Below are 21752 nucleotides of genomic sequence, written 5' to 3' on the forward strand. Positions count from 1 at the left end.
CAGCACCTGAAGGCAGCACTTAAAACTAAATGTGGTTTTTCATTTAAACTTTCAGCAAACGTTTAAATTTCGAGCAACATACACGCAACCCAAATGGCATCCATTTGGCGTTGCTCTGTTCGTTAACTGTCCTATTTTATCAAAGTTTAGATAAAATCAGTCACTTTAGCGGTTCGCCCCTAACTTTTCGCGCATGCGTGGTCTCAGTTGAGTTACATGGGCACGATGGCTGCGGACACTGCCTTGATGCTGTCTCTGGTGGAGGAGTATGTCTCGGGACTACAGGACAGCAAGGCCAAGGACACCGCAACAGGTAAACAAGTCTTCATCGCATTTTCTTACAAACCTTTCCCGAACAGCTCGTTGCAAAAAAAATAAACGCTGTTGAGGAAGCTGAGCTGCCGCTTCAAGGATGCGCAACACGGCATGATGGTTAACTAGCTAACTTAGCGCCACAACATCCTGTGTGGTGTTAAAACCTCATGATACAAACACGCACACACACGTTATGACACAGGTCTGCTCATTTTATCAAGACACCAGCACACACTGAATGTATCCCCAGCGTTTTATTATACTGTCACTGGACTAGTAATGTGAATTTTTCATGCTAGTCCAGTGTGCTTTCACCGCATGCCGCTTGCTAGCTGCTGTGTTTGTGTCCGAATGAAAGCATCCTGTCAGTGAACTCTGTACCTTTGAACCCCGCCGATGCTGCTAGTTAATCTGTAGCTAACTGCTAACTACTGGACATAACTTAGTTCATGCTCGTGTGTTTTTTCTGTGTTTTTTCTGTGTATGTTTAGTAGTTGGTTAACTTGCCAGTGCTTAGCTACAATTCACCAAACTTGGCTTTCTGTTAAGGTGTCAAAGATGGACAGTTTACAATACTACAGCTGGTGGAAGCACTGGGGTAAGATGTCAGCATTTTACTCTAATATAACATTTGATTGTTTATCTGATGAGGGCTTTCTCGTGAATGGTAATTAATTAATGCTGTATTTAAAATATTATATACACTATATTGCTGAATACTAAAAGGCATCAATTCCTCTTAAGTTGTAGTTGCTCGTATATTAATATTTACTAATAATTAACATTTTCCCTTGCTCCTTGTTGTAGACCGTGTCTGACCAGCTCTCAGCCTCACACCCGAGCCAGAGGAGTCCAGCTTCTCTCTGAAGTGTTACACGAGTGCTACGGAGGTCTTACAGAGAGAGAAGGTACACATCCTCTCTTATACTTTGTAAAAAAAATAAATCTATTCCACTCCCATTTTACACTTGTTTTCTAGATATCATCAGTTTCTCGTTACCATAAGCGATGCTGACATAGTATTTGGGTGCAAAACCTCTTCCAATAAATGGACTGAAAAGAATCAAGGATGACGTTCAGTTACAGAAAGTTTTACTTATCAATCCAGTGCCTTGCTGGCTCATGAAGCCAAAATATCGAAAAACAAACAAATCAAAAATGTATCAGAATGACTGCAATTTGCAACATATTGATGTAAAGAGTGATATTTTATCAACTTGTCTTCCTGTCTCTGTTCTCCGCAGTGGAAGTGCTCATTGCCTTCTATGAAAACCGTCTAAAGGACCATTACGTCATCACACCGCCTGTTTTACAGGGGCTCAGAGCGCTGGTGAGTGTCTGTCCGTGATCGATTTTCAGTGACAACATCTGGAACATGCGTTTGACAATGTAGTTTCTGTTGACAGTTTTCTGAATCATTTTGAGAAGCTCCAGATGTGATAACGGTGACTGACGTGCACATTATGTGTGTTACTCCTTTTTTTTTTTTCTTTCTTTTCCTCCAGACAAAATGTACAGTGTTGCCTCCTGGCTCAGCTGTGTCCATGCTGAGGTCTTTGTTCCAGGATGTTCATGTTCAGGTGAGACTTGACTATATAAGTATATGTTATGATAAAGATGTTGAAGTTGTAGCAAGCAAGATTGTACCTGAACACACACACCTGAGGAAGCCTGTTATTGTGAGACGACCCTGAGTGTTTTGTGTGAGGTACATCATTGCACTAAATATCGTCATTTAGTATATTTGCGAGGGACAAAGACAGCAAAGACATTCATCTACTGCTCTTGGACAGACGTAGTATGTCATTCACTGAACTGTCTGTTGAATCCTGATATATGCAAACACACACCCGTGCAATATTTGACCACACATTTGTGAGTGTGTGATTTCCTCCAAGAAGGGCTTCCTCTGTCATTAAGTATGCTTTGTGGGTAAACTTGACTCGTCCAAATGGTTCTTAAGTCTTTGGCGTTGTGGGCAAGAAGCTCATCAGGTCTGTTTGTTTTTCCCGCAGTCTTTGATGCTGGCGGAGAGATCCTGCGTCTACAACATGCTCCTCAACCTCATGGAGAGCAGAGAAGCCGGTAAGAGACAGCAGGTTATGAGTCTGACTCACAGGAGCTCAGTTAATAGAGCGAGGCGCGCTGACAGGTCCCCACAATGACTGAGGGGGGGGGGGGGTTCTTTGTTGAAGACGTAGCTGATTCAAAAGAGTTTTGACAGTCAGAAATTCCAGCTGCCTAATCACGGTGCTCATATCTCACCTCGGGCAGTTAAACTCTTACCATAATACAGGACAGAGCTGTCATACCATCTTCTACTTTGTTTGGCAGTTGAATAGTTTTGCATAGACTTACTGTATCAGATGCAAACAGAGGGCTGACAATGAAGTGGGTTTTTTTTTTTTTGTTTTGTTTTTTCCGTGTGGCTGCCGGTAGTTTATGAACACACCAGCGTATGATGACACAGTGTGACCTCACCTCTGTGTTCCCATTTTATACTGTAGTATAAGTAATTATGGTTTGCTGTGTATCTGTCAATTAAATACAAGAAAATAATTGATATAACAGAAAGTTAAGGCTCTTGGCAACTGATAAATCCCCTTATGCCAAATATTTTCTTGTTTCTGGTCATAGATTTACTTTTTTTTCTCAATTTCATATAATAAAATGAGTCCCCCGTGCTCAGGCTGGGTTCCTCAGATTTTCAGGAAGAGGCATCAATGTCGTTACAGTCCCTCCATAAGAATATGTTACCACTCTCCAAACATGATGTGATGAGCCTGTATTTCTCACAGCACCTGTTTGACTCTCCCACAGAGCTGAAGGGTTTGGGGCCAGACTTTGTGTTTGGTTTTGTCCAATCAATGGACGGAGAGAGGGATCCTCGCAACCTCCTGTTGGCCTTCCAGGTAGCCAAGAACATCATCCACCGAGGTTATGATCTAGGTGAGAGTCACACACGCACAGCATCTTTCTCGCTGCTGTTTTTCTCTGTACGTCCCTCTCTGACCCTTTTTGAACTTTGTTACTGTCCATCGCACAGTTCAAGCGAGACTCTTATTTTGCCTCGCGGTCATTTCCTGTCTGCTGTTTCAGGTAAATTCACGGAGGAGCTGTTCGAAGTGACGTCCTGCTATTTCCCCATCGACTTCACCCCCGTGAGTCCCTGTTTACTCAGCTGCCTTCGCCTGGGAACAGACAAAAGCAGACAGAAATGTCATCACCGACTTCCTGAGACCTTCAGGGGAACTCTGTAGAAAACAATAACACAGCATCTGCTCACGCACATTTCCCACCTCTCCGTCACGGAGAAGCACAGCTCTGTGATCGTTTGTTGACTCTCTGGAGAAAAAGAGATGTGGGGTTTTGTGGTTGGGTATTTTGTCTTTAAAGTATGACCTGAAACATGGCAGTAGGTGAACCGAACAGTGAACCATCAACACTAAATGAAATGCTCAAAAGACATGCTGCTTGTCCAAATAACTCTCCATGATGGGAAGCCAGAAACAGTTTTCACTTTTGTATGACATAAAATGAATCTTTAAACTACTGACTAGTGTTAGTTATTGGATATAAAATACAAATACCAACCTGATATATTGTTAGACTGATTATATAACAGAATAAGTTTTGGGAATATCTACAGTATAAATACATTCAGAGGTCGAGTGTCTGTGCTGCTCCGACAGAAAAGAACATGTTTGACAAAATGTGAACTATTGACGTGACTAATTGTTAACATACAGACTGTTTGTAGTATATCACAACCACAGTCTTATAATTATAAACCTTTCATTACTGCAGAGCCTACTCATCACACCTGTGAACATGTGTAGGTGCATTTATGATTTCTGTGTGTTTTTTAAAAGCCTGTCCATCTCTTCTTGCCCCTCCCCCCCCCCCCTCAGCCTCCCAGTGACCCCCACGGCATCACCAGAGAGGAACTCATCCAGACGCTGAGGGACGTCCTCACTGGGACGCCTGGGTTCGCTGAGGTATCACCTTACGTTTACGTTTGTCTTTTCAGTGCGACGGGGATCATCGTTTTCCTATGAGGCCCTAAAGAGAGTTTCTGTTGTGTTTTATTACCTCTCTGTTGCAGTTTCTGTTACCTCTCATCATTGAGAAGCTGGACTCCGATGTTCAGAGCGCGAAGCTGGACTCGCTGCAGACTCTGGTCAGAAATCTGGACTAATCTCTACTATTGTATGGTAGTCGGTTGGGTTAGGTGTTTAAAATATTTGACTACTGAATATTTGCCTGCTCATATTCTCAGCAAGAAGTCTGCACATGTGGAGGACACACAGTTGACATTCCCTTAAGCAACACAGTCATTAAAACTACAGTGGAACTGCTGACAGGCCCAGAGTGGGTGGGGGGTGTTATATGTAAAACTTGAGGAGGTGATGCAAGCTCCACCCGGTGTCTTATCTCACCACACTTTGTTTTTTTCAGACTGCTTGTATGTCGCAATATGAGCATAAGGACTTGGCAGAATTCCTCGAGGGACTGTGGGCGTCACTGCGCAGAGAGGTTTGTGTGAGATCAATTGATTGTAAAGCAGTAATGGTACTGTAAGACATGTGAAAATGTGCGTCAACAATAGAACTGATGGATGGTTCGTCAGAAGCGAGAATGTGATTTGGAGCATCTAAAGGAAAAGACCCAAGACAGGAACAAATGCAGCTTCTCATGCTTGGAAAGCCAAGAAAAACTAGGTGAAGTCTGGAGCGATGCTGATATTCATCAGACGGATTCTTCGTGCTCCAGCCACAGAAAACACATCTGCCATTTAAAAAAAAAAATCAATGACAGAAAAGCGTCAAAACAAACCGTTCCGTTGCCATTTAACCGACTGCAAACTGTGAATCTGAAGAACAAACTCGTGAAACTCGTTCCCCCTCTGGTTGTTTCATTGCAGGTGTTTCAGACATCTAGCGAGAAGATTGAGTCCGCTGGCCTCGCCGCTCTCACCGCACTCACTTCCTGTCTGTCTCGCGCGGTCCTCAACTCTGACTCTGAAGACTCCCTCTGCGCCTTCCTGGAGCTCGTCCTCAAAGGTGAAACGCTGTGAAGTCCGGCTTCTTTTGCACATGGAAATTATAAATGCACATTTTTTTAGGAGTGTAGAAAACATGTTGAAAGAAAGGGGGGGGGAAACTCCCCAGAGAGAGACAAAAGTTTTATGCAGTTTTAAGCAGAGTTACAGTGGGGGCGGTAAGAGAGGGTGTGTGTATGTAAGAATAGTTGAACTAACTGTGTCAGAGTGGCGGTAATGTGAAGGTTTACTGCTCTAGTATATGGGCAGGAAATTATACCACAGTGGCTGTTCACGTCTTTTGGTCTACTGTGTGCTACAGTGTTTCCCCACAGATGATGATCAGTTTCCTGCCAAAGTGTCTTTATAGACTTTCATAGTACCTTAATTTAAAATATAACATTCTTGATAAGGCATACTTGACTATGATGACGATATAGACACTAGGGTGTGACTGACATTGGTTGACTTTTAAAGGCCACTGTCAATATTTCAGACTGAAATAGTTTGGTTGATGCGTGTAGTAGTTGGTGAAGATTTTGATCCTTCACATCCCAAAACCCAACAAGATGTGTGAATGAAGACTCTCATGAATGAAACCCCGAGTATTTTAGTGCTCTTAACGACAGAGAAACCCTCTCTTTAATCTCATCTTCAACAGTCACCAACAGCTTCAACACGCCAGTCTCACACTCTGTGAAACATGTCCAGTGGTCTTGTCTTTTTGTCCTACTGAAACTGTGTGGCTGTTGTTGTTGCTCCAGACTGCAAGCATCACCTGTGTGAGCCGGACCTGAAGCTCGTGTGGCCCAGCGCCAAGATGCTGCAGGCCGCCTGCAGCGCCTCCAGCAGGGCGAGCCACGTCGTGACAGCCGCTGTCATGCCCGCTCTCATGGAGCAGTACAGCAGCAGAACGCAGGTGAATGAAAGGAAACTGGCGTCCAGATGTTTGTTTAGTTTAATTCACACATTTAAGAAATCTGTGCTGAATGTTGAGACTGTTTGTGTGTGTGTGTGTGTGTGTGTGTGTGTGTGTGTGTGTGTGTGTGTGTGTGTGTGTGTGTGTGTGTGTGTGTGTGTGTGTGTGTGTGTGTGTGTGTGTGTGGGGATATCCGTGACTTTTTTTCCCTCTTTGCGCAGTGTTCCCACAGACGAACATTGCTGGAGGTGGTTCAGCGATTCATCCAGTCAGCGAAAACCTCCCAGTCTTCAGAGAACGGCAAGTGCTGTCTCACCTCAGAGCATCGTATTCACTCGCTCATGAAATCCTTTGCTGCAGTCTTGTTTAACACACACTTGTCGAGTGTGGCGTTTGCGTTGGGAGCTAAAACATCCCGTACAGTGAGGAGAATGAGAATCCTGCTGTAGTTTAATGTCTCTTGGCATTAAATCGTGACTTTTGCAGATGTACTGTAATGTGTGTTTCTGCTGTGCTGTGTTGTACATAACCATAGAGGCTGACGACAGCATTTGCTGTCCTTAAATGTATAAACCAAACTCCAGATTTTAACTCGCCTCGTTTCTGTTTCCTCGTCTGCATTTCGTCCGTCCACATCAGAAGAGAGCGCGTTTTTAGCCTTCCGCTCGTCTCTGTGCAGCATGGTGTTTTCAGCTCTGACGGAGAGTAACTCCACCCTGCAGATCACAGCCACCTCTGTGCTCACCTCGCTAGCACAACAAACAGGTGTGTAAAGCTTAAAACGGAGTCCGGTTTCGGCAGGAATTTGGCACTGTTCCAAATATTACAAAAGCGCTCTCTCGCTCTCTCTCTCTCTCTCTCTCTCTCTCTCTCAGGTCTGCTGTTGGACTCTGACGTCGAGCTGGCCGTCGATCACCTGACCAGACTGCTGCTGACGGAGGACGACGACAGAGTCAGGTCAGCTCATCTGTCTGTCCTTCGATTTTGATACAAGAATACAAAGAAATAGTTTGTTTTTTTTGTAAATCGTTTGGCATATATTGTTAGATCGGTGCACAATGTGACTGGGGAATGTGATCTAAAAGGGTTAAAAGAGCATTGTTCATTTCATCTCGACTTTTAAATACAGTGAAAGCGAAACATAACTGGTATCTCTCTGTTGCCGCCTCCAGTCTTGCTGTGGTGGAGTGTGCCGGAGCCTTGGCAGAGTTGCACCCGGCAGCCTTTATCACTAAACTGATCCCAAGACTAAAGGAGGAGATATTTTCCGGTAAGTGAAACACACACACACACACACACACACACACACACACACACTAAAGACAGGACCTGCGCTATAAAGGCAACATGTGAAAACACTATACTATAAACCGTTTCCTCTCCTCTGCTCAGAGCCCATGGATCAAGACGACAACAGTGCTGCTACTGAGCGGCGTTCCCATCATGCAGTGCGCCAGCGGTGTTTGTCCGCCCTGGCTGCGGTGTCCACCCAGCCCTGCGTCGTCCAGGAGAGCACGCCTGTCCTCTTGGAGGTCCTCAGCTCTGCACACACAGGTAATCTGTCGGGACAGATGGAGACTTCAGGTTTAGACTCATGTTCTTCTCCCCTGATTGATGGAAGTCTTCGTACGCAGCCATTCATCTTTAGAGATGACACAACATCTGGATGTCGTGTACGCTTTTGAACATCTTCTCAGTTAGTTAGTTGGTATATTTTTGCAACTTTTTGAGCGAATAAGAACAAGAGTTTATGATCCAGATGTCTTGTTTTCCAGGTAGTGTCGGTTTCTCGGCGGAGGAGGTGGTGCTGGCGTGTCACAGCCTCCAGAGAATAGCGGAGCAGGTTCGGGACACCGAGGAGACGGGGCGCTGCTTCCATGACGTCATCATCCCGAGCCTGCTGTCCCTGGCGCTCCAGGCGGCGCTGCAGGGTGAGCAGTTCTTCTCCTCTTTCCCTCCACTCTCCTCTCTACCCTCAAATGCAATGCATGGAAGTAGAAAAGGTGAATAATTTCAGCTGAAAGTCAAACTTTTTGTATTCCCTGTTCATGTTTGGTAGGCGAGGGGTCTGGGCGTCGTAGTCCTCTTCTGGAGGAGGCGGTCCTGTCTGCCATGGTCCCTGTCATCAGTACTTCCTGCTCCAGGCTCCAGCCCACGTCAGTTCAAACACTTTTCAACACGTTCACATCCGTCGTGAATCTCTTCTTTCCTGTTCTGAAAACCGCAGCACCACGATAAGGACATCTGTGTGTTTAGTAAACTTGTTGAAGAGAACAGGTTGCTTTTCTAAACGTCATTCGTTGTTCTCACAGCTGCTACCTGCTGTGTTTCTTGGCTTTTTGCTACAAGTTCCTGTCTGTTTCTCATTTTTTCTCCGGTTGTCAGACTCTCAGATTCGCTTGTTTCATGAGGTTTGTGTGGTTTTCCCTTTCCGGGTGTTTTCATGCCGTCAGGTTGGCGGGACAGACGGCGTCGAGGGCTGTATCTCTCTTCCTGGGAGGCGATGTTTCCTTTTTGCCCGACAACTCCTTCCCTCCGCACATCCAGCTGCTCAAGGTTTGTGTGCACATGGATCTGTTGTATACGAGTGCTTGCAGTGAGAAGATAAAAGAGCCTGTAGAGCCCTATTGTGAACCCGGAAATGTTGAGTGCCCCAAAGTACAGTATGGGTCCCCAGCATTAAGAAACTGCCGGATGCTAACTTGCATATGTTGGGCAATTAGCATAATTAGCATAATCACCTATATGGACAATATATGGCAACTGCTTGGCCGAATTGGCACAATGTTATATTAAACATATAAATAACCGCAAAATCCGTCAAAATCGGCTCGCTGGGGGTTGAAATCTGGTTTAAACAGACATTTTTGAATTTTGAAAACGTCAGAAACGAATTCAGCATCCTCAATAACCCTCCAATGCTGAAATATAATATCCAACAGAATTATTATCTGTGCTCCTCATATCTTTTATATTTTCCAGACCTAATTTAGGGGCTGATCATCTGGATTTGCAGCACTTCTTAACGTCAGAGTTCCTTGAAAAGTGTGGTTATTGTAATGTATTGTTTTCCCAGAAGCAGCAGGGGGACTCATGGAGCCAGTCCCAGATGGTCTGCCTGCTCTTGGGGTGTGTGTGTTCGCTACCTCGCAGTGTGAGTCTCAACTTGGACGCCTCTTTTCTGCTTTTACTGAAAATCTCCAAAACGTAGTTGTTCCGGCCTCTGAAGCTTGTAGTCTGAGCGCTGTGCATGTGATCTAGGTGGAGGTACCTCAGATGGAGCCCCTGCTGTCAGAGCTGGAGGAGATGAGCTGCACCTGCAGCCACCCTCTGTCCTACACCTCGGCTGCGAAGTGCTTCGCTGGCCTGGTGAACAAGAGAGCTCAGGGTCAGTTTGTGTCTTGACGCTCCTGTCAGGAGTTTTTCCTCCAAAACCTGAGAGCCTGAGAGCCCCACTGTCCACTAAAAAAAGCGTCTGTGGTGGTTTGGTTTCTTCTTCAGGTGATGCTCTAGACAGCCTAATTCGGCGCACGATGAAGAGGGTGTGCAGCGAGTTGGACTGTGCGTCTTCATCTGTGCGCACTCAGGCTTTCACCCTCATGATCTGGGTAAGACAACACTGTTTTCAATGCGTCTGCTGACTGTTGGCATCATTAGGTTTCATAGCCGGCTACAGTCGGCTGTCAATCAATAAATCAAGTTAAATGAATACATTAATGAATGTGTGTGTCATTATAAGAAGCAGCGAGTGCAATACGGTTGCTCTTGTGTCCAGGTTGCCAAGGCTCTGCTTCTTAGATACCACACTCTGTCCTCCGTACTGACTGACAAGGTTTGGAGAACAATTTTTACTCTTTCCATTCACAACTTTGACGCGGCATGATAGGCTGAAGGTGATAGACTTTTAAAATAAATAAATAAATGTGTATTTTGGAAGCTCTTCTCTCTGCTGGATGACGCCGATCTGGGCCCAGCGGCAGCAGACGGCTTCTCGCTGCTGATGAGCGACTCTGCCGACGTCCTGAACCGCGCTTGCCACGCCGATGTTCGCATCATGTACCGCCAGCGCTTCTTCAGTGAGAATTCGGCCAAGTTGGTCCAGGGATTCAATGCTGCGCCGCAAGGTACGAGGAGACAGCACTGCTGAAGTGACTCTCTATGTTGCAGGTTTTAGGCTTTTTCTCTGGTATTCTCAGGTTGTAGTGTTTCATACAGATTAAGTGTATTCCTTGTCTGTCTCCCCTACAGAGAAGAAGCCCAACTACCTGAAGGCCCTGTCTAACATAGTCAACAAACTGCCCAAGCAGGTTCAAGTCACTGAACTGCCAGCGGTGAGTAAAGCGCAAACTGCTGCAGTCGCTTCTTAATTAAAAAAATCCAGGAAATGATCAGCGTTAATGTGTTTTGGGTTTTTTTGTCCCCGTCCAGCTCCTGTCTCTGCTGTTGGAGGCCTTGTCGGGTCCCGACGAGGGCGTCCAGCTGTCCACCCTGTCCTGTCTGGAGCCCGTCCTCGTCGACCCACCACCAGCGCTCATCCAGCAGCTCGAGGCTTTGGTCAACAGGCTGCTGGCCCTCACCTCCAGTCCAGCCATGGTCAGTGAGAGACATCACACCTGGCAGTGTGGGGTTTTTTTTCTGCACTGATCCTTCTCATCAGCAGTGTCGGGGAACTCTAAACTACAGCAGAATAATATAGTTGTACTACTATATCATTGTATAACTGTATAAAGGAATCACATTTAAATACATTTAAATTCCAACTAAAGAGAAAACAGTCATAAATGCCCAAAAGAAAATGTAAGAAAATGACATGAAAAGACAGAAACCAGCTCCTTCCTGCTGTTGAAAGGTGCCAAACTGCGCAGTTCCACAGTTGAGGCTGCTTTTTTTTTAAAGCATAAACATGTGGATGAGCCCTCTGCAACATTTCGTTTGTTTTCTTGCAGAACGTGAGGATCGCCTCGTTGCGCTGCATCCACGCAGTTTCCCACTTCCCCGTACATGAGGTAGAATATTCCACGTTTGAGATGTCAAGCTGTTTAATACTATTTTAATACAAAACCTCCTGACCCTTCTTACAGAGGGGAACCGCAGATGTTTTTTTTTATATAATAGAATATTATTATAAAATATGGCTGCACCTATTGAAACTAATTTGTTCAAATTATTACCACATGTTTACGGACACTGGAAGGAAATCTTCACCAGACCCTGAGGAGGAAAAACGTGTATTTTTACGGATGTCGAGAGAAGCAGCTTCTTTCAACATCCGTTACTGTTTCAGGTGTTGCCGTTCCGCGCCCGAGTGCTGCGGGCTCTGGCCCGGCCTCTGGACGACAGGAAGAGGCTGGTGAGGGGCGAGGCGGTTCAGGCCAGAGGAGAGTGGTAAGAGTCAGATACCGCTGTTTATGGGACACACTGGAGGATGTTTAAAAAAATCCTACATACATTCTAGCTCTTTGTTTCAGTGGTACATTTTCTGTCGGTCCTGCTCAGACTGTAGCTCCTCTGATCCTGTAGACCGAGTCATAACGGACTGTGAACCAAGTGTTAATATGCAAAGCACCAGTTGCTGCACTGTGCGTTCATAGTTCCTCACATCCAGGTGTCTCTCTCTCATTTTCTTCATAGGTTCCTGTTAGGAAGTCCAGGGGGGAGGTGATTTTGCCCCACAAACACAGCCCAGAGTCTCTTGATCTCCCATCCTCCCTAAACGTGGAAGAATACAGATGTCAAAACTCCAGGACCAGGTACCAAGGATCACAGCTGTGCAGTCCAGCAGCTCTCTCTCTCTCTCTCCTCGGTTAAACTCTCCAGTTTTCTTCGGATCTTCCAGCATCCCACAACGCCCCCCTCCCCCTCCCCCCTTTCCAACCATGATCCCTCCATCCTTCAATCTTCTCTCCCTTTTTTACTGACATGTTTTTGTTGTAACTGTCTGTATCGTCGCGAACGCACAAGTAAGAGTAGGTGGACTGACTGTGGAGCTAAAAGAATGAAGGTTTATGTAACACACCTCATGTATGTTGTTGTCTTTCTCGACCGCGTATCGGAGACAGTGTACCGTCAGATTGCACGGAGGCAACGTTTTCCTACTCGGAATCATTACATCATCCTGATGAAATGAAGGACAGTATATTTAGTTTAGTGTGGGTTATTTGATAAATAACTATGTATTATCAGCTGAGTTTCTGTCAAATAACTAACAAAACAATCAAAATCAAAAAAGATTTTTGGAAAGATATTTCAGCGCTAAAATTCAAAATGGCTCTTCTTGAATGCACTGAGTGTGTCAACTCCTATACGAAGAGAGAACGCAAACATACATACTTTTTTATTTTATTTTAAACTTTATGACCATTTTGAGAATTTGGACAGCTGGAAACATCAAAGATTTCCACTCCGCCGCATGTGAAGATGTGGACTTGAGGGCCACGCAAGGGCGCTTTTATCTTCTCACCTGGATGAATGCGGGGCCGAGCCGCAATGTCTGAACAACATCCAGGCTGTTCGATTCACGGCGCTCCGGTGTGCCAGCTGGGTGGGGTTGTCGAGACCTGGGGAAAATGCGGATGTGCCAATTGTCTGCTGGACGTGAATCCAAACGCGTCACACCTCCACTGACATGAGTTCAATTTTAAGATAAGGTTTACATAATGAAATATCTATGTTGGGGCTCAATGTACATTGAAGCAAGTTATGTGAACAACATGTCAAACATCTTCCTTGTATTCTCTCAATATTTGAACAAATATTGATGCTATAATATCATAGTCATTGTTGAGTCATTTCAGTAAGGTTGGCTGACTTTGGAGCTCACATCAACTTATGCCAAGGAAATAGACAATATTTAACATGTCTAACTTAACATGTCATTAAAACTTTACTTTGTAATTCTACAAAAAGCATTTGTCATTTTTGTTTCATGTTAAATAACAGTACCTGAAAATGGAAACAAACAAGAAATATCAAATGGTATTTTATTAAAAAGAATAAATCAAATAAATCACTGGAGCACAGCTCCCATTGGTTACAAACGATATCACGGCTGTACGTCATGTTTCTATGGCAACTACACATCCAATTCATCCATCAGTAAGTTGTTGGTATGAATATGTTTGGGGGGGATTAAGAAACTGGAATTAGATTTCACAGAGCCTGATTCACTTAAAGTGGCTGAACAACCAAACAAGGCACACGACTATTTCTGTATCAGCATTGAAGGAACAAACATTAAAGATGATAAAATGAAAGCTGTGCAGCTTTGTTTTTCTTTACCTACACTGGCAAGTAAGCGAGTGATTAAATGAAGACAAGTGAATGAAAGTCTTGCTTATTCGCTCTTCTTCGGCACCAGAACGTCAGTCTGGAGCAGTGCTCCCCAAAAACACACTGCTGGTGTAAACATGCAAGAGTAGTAAACCTTAAAACAAAACTTTTTTGGGGGGGAAAATGATTTAAATAATCACAGGACATTTATCAAACAAAATATGTTTTCATCTCGTGTGACTTGCGCCTGCTCCATGTTAAGAAACACTTGGATTTGTCCCCAAGACACACAAACACAGTGACTATGGACAAACTACACAATCAAAACTTAAAGCAGACACAGACAAAGCTCAGAGATCAGCACAGTGTCACTTATTAATGGTGCCATGTTTTGCACCATCCATGCTGGCACATTAAAAAAAAAACAAATGAGACCCTCTATGAGGCGCTGCGTTCTGTGTGATCGGCCAACACGTCACATTTGGAGGGAAATCTGCAGGGAAACAGGAAGTGGAAGCTGGTCTTGTAGCGGAAAGTGCGCTAAATAGGATAACATAACATTTCTGGAAGAAGCAGTGAAAGCCAAATGGAAAACAAAACGCTGTCATATTTACCTCTTTAGGTCAAGACAAAGTTTCAGGGAAATGTAGTCTTAACAGTACAACTGGAATAAGATGGCGGCTGCCAATCATCAATGTGCTGTACTGATGTTTTAAAACACATAGCGCCTTTAAGTTGCTGTAGCTGTACGGTTACGGTGTTCTTACATACTGCCTTATCCATCCTCCCATCTTACACACTGGTCAGAAGAGGCTGCGGCGTTGGTGCAGGATTTTCAGTCCCAACAAATGTACAAACAGTCTTTTGTGTCTTTACGAATGTGTGGGAGAGAGAGGTTTGGGCTTGACAACGATGCTGGCCAGCGGCAACGTTTGCGATCCAAACTGGTCAACAGCGCTGCAGTCGCAGGGTGACGTCGGCAGAAAGGTGGGAACTGATCCTAAGAAGATGAATCACTAGTGGTGGTTCCCACTTCTGCGAGTGCAAATACCAAGACAGCAAAGAAAACTCTTGATCTGTGCGACTACAAAGCTTCTTTTTCCTTGTGGAATGGTTACAGCAGCAGACCGAGGCAGATGAAGTGGGGGCTTCTCTTCTTGTACTCTCTGTCCCTTAGCTGGTCACTGGTCACATTATGACGCACTCGTTAAACTTTTTTTTTCTTTTCCATGGTCAAGAGTAAAAAAAGGGTGAGGTTCAGATGGCCATGGGGTCTCTTCTGGCGAAGACGCAGTCCCACGTGATGCCATCCCCGTTGGGAAGATGGCTGGAGGGCAAGAGGACCCGCGTGAACCAGTGACTGAGGAGCAGAAGGACAAATAACCTGAAATGTGGCTGTTTTCAAACATGTAGTCTGGTTGGTCGGGGTTGGTCAATCAGAATTCAAATGTGACTTTCAGACTTTAGCTTTTTTAATCCCGTTTAAATACAGTTTGCCAAACAGGAGTGTCCACCAGAATGCGTGCAGGACGAGGTTGTTTTGGAAAACAATACCATGAACATAGTCTGAGTCGTACTGTTTTTAGATCTTAGTGGAATACCTTTTGATAATGTGCAAACAGACTGAAGTGAGGGGAAAACACTTGACAGGAAGCAACTTTATAATAATATAATCCTGAAGATATTCATTCAAATCAAATCCCATTTTTGATCTGATTTATGGTCCGTATTTTTCATTAATTGTATTTACATCCTGTAATTACCTCTCTGATATTATCGTTTTTATTGGTGGTGACGGAGTCCGCCATTCCTGCCTGGATTCAGATTGCCTTCGGGTGCAGAGGGGATTCACAGGAAACTGCATGCATGTGATCCAGTGTAAACGTCTCATTCAAAAAACAGCTGCCTCACTGGTTTGCATTAGCAGAGTGACCAGTGAACAAGCACTTCCTGCCGCCGCCGCCGCGTCACATTTAGACCATTCAGCTGGCGAAGCGCGGTTTGGCGTCGTCACCGGAAACAAAACATAAAATGGACTGACTTCTTATTTAAAGCACACATTGGTTGCTCTTCTGTTATATTTCTAGTAGCTTCTCGACGAGTGTTTGCTGTAGTATTAAGCTGCACTTTGCTTTCACCGTGGTAACAACAGGTGTTACTAAATCAACCATGACGCAAATTTGAATTATTACAACATCTTAAAACGGGCGCCATTTTGGAAAATGTAACTGTACTCACCTCCTTTCTTCCACGCCTAACAGTAACTTCCAATTGTTCATCACACCGTGATGATATGGATTTTTGAACACCTGCATCAGAACAGAAGAAACGTTAACAGCCATTTTCCAGAGTTAACAATGTTCTTAAAAGCCATTTGCCTCCAAAGCCAACAGTGGTCCAATGAGTGTACGTGCCTTGCCCTTCTCCTGCAGTCTTTTGGTCTCCTTGTGGTTGATGTGCCGCTCCACGCTAGTCTCTCCTCTGCTGATGAGTATGGAATGCCACAGGCTGAGTCCTCCCAGAGCAACCGCCACAGAGCTGCGGGAGCGGGGGGGGGCACGACATTATCAACCTTTATCTGAAATTTTCAAACGTGGGGGGGCTTTGCTGCATGTGGTGATGTGTTCCTTACCTGGTCAGCACCCAGAGGAAGATGATGCTCTTGTGAGCGGTGGTCTCTCTTGAGGTGTCAGTTGGAGGAGGCGTCTGATAGTATCTCTGAAAGGGACAGGAAATAGTCGGGCGCTCATACTGGCGTTACCTCGCTTGTCAGATCTGGTCCGAGGATGTTTTAGCTCGCCGCTATGTGATGTCATTTTGGCTCGGGGTCAAAAGGCTACTTACAATTTGGGTAAGTTACAAGTCTAACATGCTGGATCCTGTTCCTGGTTAAGTGATCTTTGGGTGCTGAGGACTTTCCAAACTTTCAAACTAATTGGTATTCCAAGCCTACAGTTGTTTGTTTACCAGCTGGTGCACACTTATCATTGAGATAAGACCATCCTGGATCAGAGGTAAATATGAGAGCAGAAAGCCAAGATCCTTTTTCATGTCTCCTGTTTCGCTTGTCGTTTGCCACCTGAGCTCTGCTTCTGCCTTCTTACTACCGCCTGGCAGGTGCCAGTTAACGTCTGAACTAAACTGGAACATACCAACAACAAACGGGTTTAAGGGGTGGCAGTAGCCTAAAAGTTAAAGAAAAAACTCTACCCACAGATATTGGGGGTCAAAGTGGAAATCCCCCCCCCGGCCTCACCTCTATAGCACTGTAGGCCTCCAGAAACAAGTCCCTGCTGCTGATGCTGCAGTAGATGCAGCCCAGGGTCATGTACAGGCAGAAGGAGAAGAAGTAGCGGTGGTTCAAATGGCCCACACAGTTGTTGAGCCAGGCTGGAAACATGTTCAGTACAACGTGTACAAAGTGGGAAATTAACAAGAAATGAATTTTTTTTTCATGCATTTTCTGTTTGGGTTTTGTTTTTGTTTTTTTGTGAGAAGGATACGACAGTGATGGTCCATCTTCAAAACGCACCTTTAATACAACAGAGACAGTTCACCATGGAGGATTTAAAAAGGACAAAACAAAACTAGCAAACTATGTACATGAGAATTATTATTTGATTATCTCACATGTTGCAGATGCTGCAGTGGTGCGTCCTGGGAGGCTTGGGAGTGATACATTTCTTGCAGATGGACACTGAGGGAATATGAATTTTGTCCTAAAACAAAAAAATAAAATAAAAAACACGAAGAGGATGTTGTTATTGTCTCATTGGAACAACAGAAGTCAATCTAAACGGGAACATTTTATCCACAAAATACCAATGATATAATTGTGACAAAATGGTACCGAAGCACAAGCGAAAAATCATGCTTCTTGTTTAAAGCACTACAGCTTCGAGGAGACTTTTGACCTTTTCGACTGCCTCATCTGAGCTGTACCCGACCACACACAGTATACATCTTGCTACACGCATGTCAGCGTTTTCCTGTCAGCCTATGAGGAGCTCGGTACCTTTGGAGGGTGTCCTGGGGAGGTGGTGGTGGCCTTGTAGTAATGGAAGACCACCATGACAAGAAGCCAGTGGCCGCAGCAGAGGTGCCAGGCGATCCAGTGCACGGGGTAAGTGCTGATGATGGTGGGTAGGACGAACAGGTAGACGATGACCACCACTGAGGTCGTCAGCAGTATGACGAGACAGACAAACACCTGACAGAGAGAGAGAGGGTGAGGGACATAGTGGGAGGGGGGGGCGAGAAGAGCAGCGCCCAGAACAGAAATCCAACAACTCACCACCCCAAACCAGCGTGTCACATTGTCCACAATCCAGTAGACGGGTTCGAACGCGCAGTCCAGCAGAGTGTCCGAGTTGCTGAGGCTGTTGAAGTACAGCGACTTGAGCAGCAGCTTGCTGTAGCTCCACATCTCCAGAAGCCTGCCGCCGGCCCGCGGCTTGGTCCCCCCGCCTCGGCCCCCTTTCTGCGGGCGGCACAGCCGGCACCAGCGCAGCGCTAGCCGCATGGCCCGGGAGAGCTGCCACCTCCAGCTGCTGCCAATGCGCATGCCACCGCCGCCCCCTCTCCGGCACGCTCTGCCCTCCAGACACACACAAACGCACAGACACACAGACCAGCAGTTAGAAACGCAGGCCGCATAGAACAGCAGCTCCTCGTAGCGCAGCCTGACGGCCTCTGAGGTTTCCATCGTCATCTCTGCAGCAGAGGCAGGAGAAGGCGCGAGGGACTTCCACACTTAGAAAGGGCCCCCTTTCCAAGAAAACACAAGTTCAGTGACAGCGTCCTCCGTGTGACACATGTCCGTCAAAGACAACAAGGACAGGGGCTCTCAGGTAATGAGCTACGCCCATCAGCTCCTACAAATAAACTTCTCCCATTAATAATTCACGGCAAATCCAGATCTCCAGGCCAAAAGCCTCTTAGAAACATGCAGAGTGGTAACCCTGTAAGAGGGAAATGCAAAGGGATGAGTGTCTTAAGAAGGAAATAAAGTGGGCTACCTGATCCAGGGCATCATTTCATGAAAGTGAGTGTTTGGTTTCACTGATAAGGCTTGTTCAGGTTCTCCAAAATAGGGATAGCATTAATAATGAGAGATGCTGAGCAGGGACCTTTAGTAGACAGTAAGAGTAAGACCTGACAACAATCTGCCTTCAGCTGCTACCTGACGATCAACACTGACCACTGCAAAACTGTGCTCGATAATGTTTTGCGCACACACACACACACACAAAAAAAGCCTGTGAGTGCAATAAGTGAGCTAGCAAAAAGCTAGTGTGACACATGTCCCATCTGTCAGGGTCACACATGATGACACTGATAGGTTTTCCATTCGCTCTTCATTAGAAGGCGCGACATGCAACGTTAATAACTCATGACCACATTAATGTCATTACTCTACACACAAATGTACGGAAGCCCATTTTCGGCAGGACAAATGAAAATGGATAAAAAAGGTTTAGGAATGGCCGGCTGCAACTGACGATTATTTTCCTATTTGATTGATCTGCAGATTATTTTCTATATTAAATAATTGTTTATAAAATGTCAGAAAGTCATTTCAATTCCCTTTTTTTTATTCAACCACCAGTCCAAAACCCAAAAATCTTCATATCATGTATGACAAAAAAATAAAGTAAAGAAAATCCTCACATTTAAGAAGCTAATACCAGACAATGTTTGGCTCTCTTGCTTGAAAAAAATTACTAAAATGATTAAATCGGTTATCATTTTCTGCTCTACTTGATATGGTGCAGTAGGACAATATATATCAGTGTGAGACAGGCCACAATTCTGACTTATACAATTAAAATATTTTGACACTGTTCCAATTATGACACTAATTAATGATTCTTTTCATTATCGACGAATCCTCCGATTATATCTTGATTAATCGTTTGGTCTATAAAAACCTTCATTTTGATATAATTCAAAAACGCAAAAATTTCCCAGAAGGCAAGATGTGTCTGGGGCGGGGCCGAGAAAGTAAACACAGGAAGTAGGTCCTGAGGAAGGTCATATCAGCCCAAATATCATAGCCCAGGTCAGACCGTGATTTATTTTTTTGGCTAGCTGCTAGCATCTGTTGATTTGGTTCCCTTCATGTCCCATAATGCACCTGGCTACAGCTCAAACCTTGAGCAAACACAGATCTGCCCAAGTGAAATCGCACCAAGGGGGAAAAACAAACCAGAGTTTGATTCAACCGTACAAACGTACAAACACCCTCGTGATTTTGATTATTTTCATTTCTGTCACTGCAAATCTTTTTATTTTTCCGGCAGAAATGGGCTTCCACACAAATGACAAAAGACCTTTCACCTCAACTCAGTATTTTGATTTGTGATTAACCAGGCCATATTTGGAGGCATAATATTAACGTCTCTGTACCCGGCAGAGACAGAAAGAACATGAGAGAGTGGCACACAGCAGGGCACCGTAGTCTCTATGGCAACCTGCTGCCCTAAATCTGGTCTTAGAGGAAAGGAAGATCACTGCCTGTGTGTCTTGCTGTAATAAGCTTTACTTCGTCTTGCTGTCTCAGTCTGTCTGAGTGGAGGAGGAGGAGGAGGAGAACAACATGTGTCTTCTTCCAGTGGAATATTTATCCCTAAGTTGTTGATGAGAGGAGACTGCAGACACATATTAAATGCATCAAAAGTCACTAAAATGTACAGGCTTGTCTTAGACAAATAAGATAAATACTTTGGATGTTTGGCTGTTGGTGAGATTATTGGAGAACAGTCTGAAAACAGAAGTCACTCTGGTACTTCTGGTGCAATCGATGCCCGTCACTATTTGTGAGATTCTACATTACTAAGTCATTTCCGAAACTTGGCCATTAATGAAGTACCTCCTCTGGATGTCAGTTCAGGCTTACTGCACTTACTGTACCTACTGTATACTAGGTAGGCTGAAATGGGGCATAAACGTGGATTTATTACAGTTCACATGATATCCAGTTCCAGCCTCTCCAATATGAGGATTTGCTGCTTTATTTCATTTTTAATTGAATATCTATGAAAAACAAATCTGACGTCTGATGGTGTCACCTTGGACTTTGGGAAGTTATATGGGCATTTTTCAATATTTTCTGACATTTTATGGACTCAATTATTAATTGTTGATTAGAGAAAATAATCTGCAGATGAGTTGATAATGGAAATAACTGTTACTTGGAAGTCTTATATAATTATGTATATATAGGCTGTGTGTATATACATACACACACACACACACACACACACACACACACCTTAAATGATTTATTTTCCCAGTCTAAAATATGAAATCCATCATTTGGTCAGTGGCACCGATAGTTAGATAGCACCAACCGTCACACCTTTATACATACAAGTAACGTTACTGAGGCACTATCTTATTGGAGCACTTCATGTAGCCCTAAAAACAGCACAGAGGATATATCACCTTTGTCAAAGTGGGGGCTGAAGCATTCCAAAGCCGAGTGAGATAAAACAATTCAACAAATGTCCACATTAAGATGGTTCACACCGACTGAATTACGCTATGCAGTCTTACAGCTAACTAAATATGTAATGTTGTCAACCAGTAGGTGAAAGCATTCCTCCAATTAGCTTCAGTGTGTCCTGATTTAACGTTAGCTAGCGGTTGACTGCTAGCTGCCTCCAGCCACCTTCAACACGCCCATGTTAGAAGTCATTTGTAATAAATACAGTAACGTTACACCGACCCGGACCGAGCTTGACGTTGACATACTGTACCTGGTCAGGTGAACGGGGCGGACAAGCATGCAGCGCTGCGGTCAGGTCATGGCCGGGCTAAACTGTTAGCTGAGGTCCTCGCTGACTGCTGCTGCTGCTGCTGACCCACAGCAGAGAGCGGCGGTGCTCACGAAGATTGTCTATTAGGCAGAGGTTTGACTCAACAGCAGCAAACAAACACGTCTTCCCGGCGGCTCATCTGGCCGCTGGAGAAAAGTTGTGTAGAATGTAGCAGTAAGGGTCAACTACTGCTCCGCCAAGGGTAAATCAGTTTGGCTGACTTGCTCCAAGTAAGCTGTTGGTTTCAGACAACAGGAAGCTTCTCTAAAAGTGTTCAGTGCCCGAAAAGTAACTCCAAAGTGGGACTTCTATTATTTTCTCTCTTTGGTAGCAGCTCGCTTCAGAGGGCGCAATGTGTCCTGGGAAATGAAGTTGTGTTTGGCTGTAC

At 44.8% G+C, this 21752-nt stretch overlaps 2 protein-coding genes across 2 annotated transcripts; one reads left to right on the forward strand and one right to left on the reverse strand.

Moving 5' to 3' along the window:
- The first annotated feature begins 225 nt into the window (after positions 1-225).
- On the forward strand, positions 226-13522 carry mms19 (MMS19 homolog, cytosolic iron-sulfur assembly component). The gene is made up of 31 exons (XM_070926700.1): positions 226-313; positions 865-913; positions 1123-1223; positions 1560-1645; positions 1821-1895; positions 2331-2400; positions 3136-3264; positions 3415-3476; positions 4227-4313; positions 4421-4495; positions 4774-4851; positions 5240-5378; positions 6121-6275; positions 6497-6575; positions 6915-7040; positions 7151-7232; positions 7448-7545; positions 7683-7829; positions 8051-8206; positions 8335-8431; positions 8729-8831; positions 9355-9429; positions 9537-9663; positions 9777-9883; positions 10051-10107; positions 10213-10399; positions 10524-10606; positions 10704-10868; positions 11222-11281; positions 11560-11660; positions 11907-13522. Exons 1-31 carry the CDS (start codon positions 226-228, stop codon positions 11935-11937), a joined length of 3075 nt encoding a protein of 1024 aa, XP_070782801.1. The 3' UTR covers positions 11938-13522.
- Positions 13523-14681: 1159 nt separating this feature from the next.
- Positions 14682-21404, reverse strand: zdhhc16b (zinc finger DHHC-type palmitoyltransferase 16b). Its single transcript, XM_070927127.1, has 10 exons — positions 21305-21404; positions 17839-18136; positions 17560-17754; positions 17175-17263; positions 17048-17076; positions 16801-16934; positions 16177-16262; positions 15959-16082; positions 15783-15853; positions 14682-14904 (listed from the first exon to the last, which is right to left on the reverse strand). The coding sequence occupies exons 1-10, from the start codon at positions 21331-21333 to the stop codon at positions 14802-14804; spliced, it is 1158 nt and encodes a 385-aa protein (XP_070783228.1). The 5' UTR covers positions 21334-21404; the 3' UTR covers positions 14682-14801.
- Positions 21405-21752: the final 348 nt, after the last annotated feature.

This window comes from Enoplosus armatus, chromosome 20, assembly GCF_043641665.1.
Source record: "Enoplosus armatus isolate fEnoArm2 chromosome 20, fEnoArm2.hap1, whole genome shotgun sequence".
NCBI classification, from domain to species: Eukaryota; Metazoa; Chordata; class Actinopteri; order Centrarchiformes; family Enoplosidae; genus Enoplosus; species Enoplosus armatus.

What these genes read in the sequence shown, in the direction of transcription:
- mms19 (XM_070926700.1), top strand. Translation starts at nt 226, where the DNA reads ATGGCTGCGGACACTGCCTTGATGCTGTCTCTGGTGGAGGAGTATGTC. An exon ending in GGACGCCTGGGTTCGCTGAG is followed by an intron (nt 4,314 to 4,420) that starts GTATCACCTTAC and finishes TCTCTGTTGCAG; the next exon opens with TTTCTGTTACCTCTCATCAT. An exon ending in CGCACATCCAGCTGCTCAAG is followed by an intron (nt 8,832 to 9,354) that starts GTTTGTGTGCAC and finishes TTTTCCCAGAAG; the next exon opens with CAGCAGGGGGACTCATGGAG.
- zdhhc16b (XM_070927127.1), bottom strand. Translation starts at nt 21,333, where the DNA reads ATGCTTGTCCGCCCCGTTCACCTGACCAG. An exon ending in GAAGATGGACCATCACTGTC is followed by an intron (nt 16,935 to 17,047) that starts GTATCCTTCTCA and finishes ACATGTTTCCAG; the next exon opens with CCTGGCTCAACAACTGTGTG. An exon ending in GACTGCAGGAGAAGGGCAAG is followed by an intron (nt 15,854 to 15,958) that starts GCACGTACACTC and finishes GTTCTGATGCAG; the next exon opens with GTGTTCAAAAATCCATATCA.